This window comes from Morus notabilis, unplaced genomic scaffold (assembly GCF_000414095.1).
Source record: "Morus notabilis unplaced genomic scaffold, ASM41409v2 Scaffold392, whole genome shotgun sequence".
NCBI classification, from domain to species: domain Eukaryota; kingdom Viridiplantae; phylum Streptophyta; class Magnoliopsida; order Rosales; family Moraceae; genus Morus; species Morus notabilis.
In genome coordinates this window covers 36550-40116 of record NW_010367553.1, presented here as the reverse complement: position 1 = coordinate 40116, position 3567 = coordinate 36550, and the positions used below count along the sequence as shown (strand labels likewise).

Sequence of the window (3567 nt, the reverse complement as noted above, 5' to 3'; positions counted from 1 at the left end):
TATAGCGAACTATGAACCATGATTCGAATTGGGATACGAATCCCCCAACTAAATAACCCCTTGAATTTTGCTACAATAAAGTCACATCTCAACTCGAATTAAAAACTCGAATCAATAAACTAAACGGACCCTAATTGTCTCATTTTACTTTAGTGACACATTATTACTACTCGAGCTTGATACATTTTGCACTAATAGTATCTCCTAGACAAAAATGTTAAGAAATGAACAAAATTGAGCACGTGATATGAACAAGATCGGGTAGTGGTGTTAAAACAGTTGTTGTTAGTGCCTTTTGTCTCAATTAAATGATTTGAAGACAAAAATCTCTTTATCCTCAAATTGCATGGATGAAAGAAGAAAGAGAGCGGACTAGAAAGTTCTTTTTTAACCAAAATGTTGAAGGCCACATGTGCTTCACATACTCTATTCCATCTATTTTGAAGGTTTCTGTTATGGAGGTCTATTAGCGCAATAGATGTTAATCTCATGTGTTAATAATGTGTCATTTAAAAGTTTAGAGAGTAAAGAGAGACAACAACTAATATATATCTTAAGGGGTAAAATTGAAATTAAGTGACTTTTAAAAAATTTTTAAAAAATAAACATATTCCACAAGGGTGTAACGGGACTTTCACTAGCGGAGCACAATTTAAGGACATCACCTCCAACGCACTTGTGAAGTCAAAGTTGAAACACACACGGGATCCCGACATCAAAATTACCTTTCCATCCCGACCTGCCAGCAGCATATTCCAGACCGTTCTTGAAACTACAAGTCTAATGGGAGGGGTATTATAGTGATTTAATAACAAATTAGCATGGCATCAAAATGAGCAGAACTAGAGACTCCACAAAGCCTCTTTTTTTAAAAAAAAAAAAAAAAAAAGTAAAAGCAAAAAAAAAAAAAAAAGGGTAGAAAGAAAGAAGTTTCGCCGATGAAGCTCTTCCTTCTCAGCTGCAATACCCAAAACCTCATAAACCCCTTCGTCTTATTCCTTCTGTAGTTGGTGAAAACGACCGAGTTGATAAAAATGGCGACTCAGTTCCCGGACGATTTTAAGTGCCCGATTTCGCTCGAAATAATGTCCGACCCGGTCATACTGTCCTCCGGCCACACATTTGACCGCGCCTCAATCCAACGGTGGCTAGACGCCGGCCACCGCACATGCCCAATTACCAATCTGCCCCTCCCGGACCAGCCTTCTCTAATTCCCAACCACGCCCTCCGGAGCTTGATTTCCAACTATGCCCTCGTCTCCCCTCCGAAGTTACAACCGAACCACCAGCAACACCGCCGGGAAGAGGAATCGCAGCCGCAAGCCCTAATCTCCACCCTCACTTCTCCCTCCTCCACGATCGACTCCAAGCTCGGCTCGCTCGACCGGCTCACGCTGCTCTCGAAGCGCGACTCGGCGCTCCGCTCAAAGCTGACAGAGTCCGGCGCGGCCGCCGCCGTTCTCAAGTGCGTCGGCTCCGACGATCCCAGCCTCCAAGAGAAGGCGTTGTCTCTGCTCCTCAATCTCAGCCTCGACGACGACAACAAGGTCGGATTGGTCGCCGAGGGCGCGATTGGCCGAATCGTCGGCGCTCTGCTCGGCGGCGCCCCGTCCAACTGCCGAGCCGTGGCGGCTACGGTGCTTACCAGCCTGGCGGTCGTGGAGGTCAACAAGGCCACGATTGGGGCTTATCCTTACGCGATTGAGGCTCTGGTCTCTCTCCTCAGGGACGGCAAAGGCCGGGAGAGGAAAGAGGCCGCGACGGCGCTCTACGCCATCTGCTCCTTCCCCGACAATCGGAGGCGCGCCGTGCAGTCCGGCGCGGTGCCTATTCTGATGAGAATCTCCGATTCAGGGCTCGAGAGGGCCGTGGAAGTTCTCGGGCTGTTGGCGAAGTGCAAAGAAGGGAGAGAAGAGATGGAGAGGTTCAATGGTTGCGTGAGGATTTTGGTCAGGGTTTTGAAGAACGGAAGCTCCAGAGGTATCCAGTACTCGCTTCTGACTCTGAACTCGCTTTGTTGTTTCAGCGACGAGATATTCCACGAAGCGAGGAAAGAAGGGGTTTTGGATATTTGTATGGGGTTGTTGGATGATGACAATGAGAAGATTAGGAGAAATGCTTCTAATTTGATTCAGGTTCTTGGTCGGAACCACTCGAATTGAGGAGAAAAAACAATTCCGACAATGGCTGCGGGAGTCTGGAAACCGGATTCGAGTCGATTCGATTTTGCGGGTTATAAATGTTTTGCCACGGTGGAGGTTAGTTGGGTGTTTTTCTTTTTTTTTTCTTTCTTTTTTTTTTTTGGTTTATTGGATCTGCCTTTGTTGGGGATGACAGTTCTTTGTACAAAAAAGAAAAAAGATCAGATTTTGATTGGATAGGTTCTTTGTATCTTGTACATTCTAAATAAAAATTGCGCAAATGGGCTAGCTTTCTGTTGTTAGCTGTTGCATTGTGAAATTTCCAAGGCTGCTTAAATTGCAATTTGTCTCAGTTTATTAATGTTGTTTTAATATCTTGCCTCGTCATTTTTCCTATTGATATTAGTGGTGATTACCGTTTAGGATTGCCAATTTAGAAATTTTCGTCAAGTTCACTAGACATCAAGATCATTACAATTAGAAGCTTACACACATGGAGATATAAACATTGTTTGGTTAGATTATTGTTGTTGGTCAATGCTGGTTTTCGATTTTAGAAAATTGCGTACTTTGTGTATTTAACCAAACCAAAATTTTCTTTTTGGCCAAAAACAAAAGGGAACTTGTTACTATGTTTGTGAATCATATATGACTTCAGGAATATGTCAGTTTGATGTTCGAAACTGAATGGGATAACTTGTGGCCATAATTTTACCGATTTAGTCCGAATGAAAAATGGAGGAAAATGTGGATAAGTTAGAGCCCTCCTTGGATGGTCAGCATGCTGTGAGGTGATTTCAGCTAGTGTATGAGGTGACGATGTCACAGCACTGATGAGCATCTTTGGGTGGATTCTATTTGTATAAAGAAAATTTGAAGGTTTTTAGTTCATGTCCTTACACACAATACAGAGCCTTTTGTAGAATCATAGAATGCATGCATCGTAAGGCAGTAGGGTGGATTTTTTTTTTTTTTTAATCATCTTCTTGCTTCTCTCATATTTTTTGTTGTTCCTGAAAGTTTAAGATGTCATATGAATTTTAACAAGTCGCTTTCAGTTGTTAGCTTAAGCTGTAACTGAACTCGCTCAACAACGGGGGGATGAGGAAAAGAACTATGAGGTTGTCTATTGTTTTAAAAGGTTTAAACGTTCCGTCTCTTTGAATCTTCTGCCTCTTCTCTTCTCAATTCTTGGTGTTTTGTCATTAGGTATTTGGTATTTAGGAGCAAAACTTTTACCTCTGTCCGACTTTAACATTGCGAAACCTGTTAGTGCGATCCAAATTAAAGGTATTCTTCGTTGTGAGGGCGTTCTGCTTTTGAATTGCTGATCCTATCGACAGGAAGGCGAGGCTGTCCCTCTTTGTAATTCACATCTCGACTTCCTGGCTTGCAATAGATTGTTCCCCAGTGCAATGCACTTCTG

At 43.0% G+C, this 3567-nt stretch overlaps 1 protein-coding gene across 1 annotated transcript; it reads left to right on the top strand.

The window, feature by feature from the left end:
- Nucleotides 1–862: 862 nt before the first annotated feature.
- LOC21388483 (U-box domain-containing protein 8) lies at nt 863–2484 on the top strand. The gene has a single exon (XM_010112715.2). It carries the CDS (start codon nt 1035–1037, stop codon nt 2160–2162), a length of 1128 nt encoding a protein of 375 aa, XP_010111017.1. The 5' UTR covers nt 863–1034; the 3' UTR covers nt 2163–2484.
- Nucleotides 2485–3567: the final 1083 nt, after the last annotated feature.